Source organism: Brachionichthys hirsutus, chromosome 9 (assembly GCF_040956055.1).
Source record: "Brachionichthys hirsutus isolate HB-005 chromosome 9, CSIRO-AGI_Bhir_v1, whole genome shotgun sequence".
Taxonomy (NCBI): domain Eukaryota; kingdom Metazoa; phylum Chordata; class Actinopteri; order Lophiiformes; family Brachionichthyidae; genus Brachionichthys; species Brachionichthys hirsutus.
The window spans coordinates 6,646,897-6,648,636 of NC_090905.1; the positions used below are offsets into that span (position 1 = coordinate 6,646,897).

Genomic DNA, 1,740 nt, shown 5'->3' on the forward strand with positions numbered 1-1,740 from the left:
TGCCACAAATCAGACAGCTGAAGTTAATGACACATGGTGGAGTGTGATTCCTGATGACCTTTGACCCAATTGAACAAAGGTCCTCTCTGCCTCTCCATACTATACTGAATATCACTGCCATTAAGATTTGTTCTTTTTGTATTGTAAGAACTGCAGATGGAAAAAACACATTGTATTCAGACAAACATAAAAAAAAATTATATTCTTTTTCTATACTTCCATCTAAACTCCTATACCAACCATTTGCACAACACTTGAAAACAAACCTTACCATCACCGCAAGGCTCCAATCTTAGCATCCCATGCCGCTGATGGTTCCGATCCTGTCCATCTTGTGCCCGAAGCAACCACTCCGTGATGACGATCCCCCTTTCTTGCTTCCAGATTTGTGTCTCCTGGGTGCGGGCTGGTCATTAAGGAGACGAGCCCACATCCCTCTGGCCCGGGTGTCAGTGCGTAAATCTCGCAGTAATCGTATCCGAGAGCGCACAGCGTCGAGCCGCCTCTCCCTCTCCTCCGACTCAAGAAACTCAGCCAGCTCTTCGCCCAGCAAACTTCTAAGAGACTGGAAAACAGATTGAAATGTTAAATAAATAAAAAATCCCTGTCGCAAATACACTGCGTAAAGAGATATTATTAAGATGAAAAGAAAATGTATAATCGGCGCCTCTTGAAACAGAGCAGCCGTTTGCGGAAAAAAATGCTCTTTTTCGTTTGCATTTAATTGGGGGATACTTCACTTGGGACACACGTGAGTTTAAATTTAAAATGTGCGTCAGGCCGAGACGCACTAATTTCCCCCGAGCGTTCGCTGCTCTCGTTTGCCAGTTCAGTTGTGACACTCCGGCAGGTGCCTGTAGCCCGATTCTCTGCTCAGAAAGCAGGCAGCGGCATCACTTTAGAGATCGCGACACATTCAGTATAAGCTTATAAACGAAGTTCCTTTTTGAGTTAATAATTTCGGTGTTATTTAGGCAATTATACACTCGAATTACGCGCGTAATGCTACTTTTACGCACAAAACAGTTGTAGATGAAATTTGGTAAACCAATAGAAAGTAATCATTCCAAACAACATTTTTAATATTACTCTTTGGTTTCCTTTTTAGTCAACAAGACTTCAGTTATCTCTTTAAATTAAAATACGGTTGTGAAGTATTCAGGGTTCAAACATCACGGTTTATAAAACCGCTATTTGCGCGATCTGAAAATATCTAATATATTAATATATTAATACATATATTATATGTTATATAATCATCTTCCAACTGTTAATAGTGCGAAACAATTAGTGGCGTCTTCTTACCTTCTGCTGCGTCTGAGATAAAGGCTTTGCTCCCATCCTTACTGAAAGCAGGGTGACCATAAGTCCACATGCTACCAAGTACGACAAGTTCATTTTGACAAGTCTTCTTCTCTTTAGGGATTCCTCGACGCTGAAGTTCAGAAAGAGGGACGGAAGCAGCAGCCAATCAGCTGTTGAACATAAGAGATTTCAGTCGGTCCGTTACTCCAAAGCTCCTCAAGTGCTCCTCTAACTCTGAGTATTAGTCCTCGCCGCTTTATAGTCAGACCACGGTGATGTCATGCAAACCTGCGTAATGGTCCTCCTTTGGCGTCAGATCCCCGTTTTCTCTGTACCTGCCTCGGAGCACGTCATTTTGGGGATTAATTAAATGATACCAGCCCTGGTCATTGGGGGTTTTGGAGGAAATGAGATAGTCTATGAGCTGTAAGCATA

The 1,740-nt window shown here is 42.4% G+C and overlaps 1 protein-coding gene across 1 annotated transcript; it reads right to left on the bottom strand.

The window, feature by feature from the left end:
* Nucleotides 1-292: 292 nt before the first annotated feature.
* Nucleotides 293-1,398, bottom strand: nppc (natriuretic peptide C). The gene is made up of 2 exons (XM_068743872.1): nucleotides 1,306-1,398; nucleotides 293-565 (listed from the first exon to the last, which is right to left on the bottom strand). Exons 1-2 carry the CDS (start codon nucleotides 1,396-1,398, stop codon nucleotides 293-295), a joined length of 366 nt encoding a protein of 121 aa, XP_068599973.1.
* Nucleotides 1,399-1,740: the final 342 nt, after the last annotated feature.

Coding starts and splice junctions, on each gene's coding strand:
- nppc (XM_068743872.1), bottom strand. CDS start 1,398: ATGAACTTGTCGTACTTGGTAGCATGTGGACTTATGGTCACCCTGCTT. Junction 566..1,305: donor TATCTCAGACGCAGCAGAAG/GTAAGAAGACGC, acceptor TCTGTTTTCCAG/TCTCTTAGAAGTTTGCTGGG.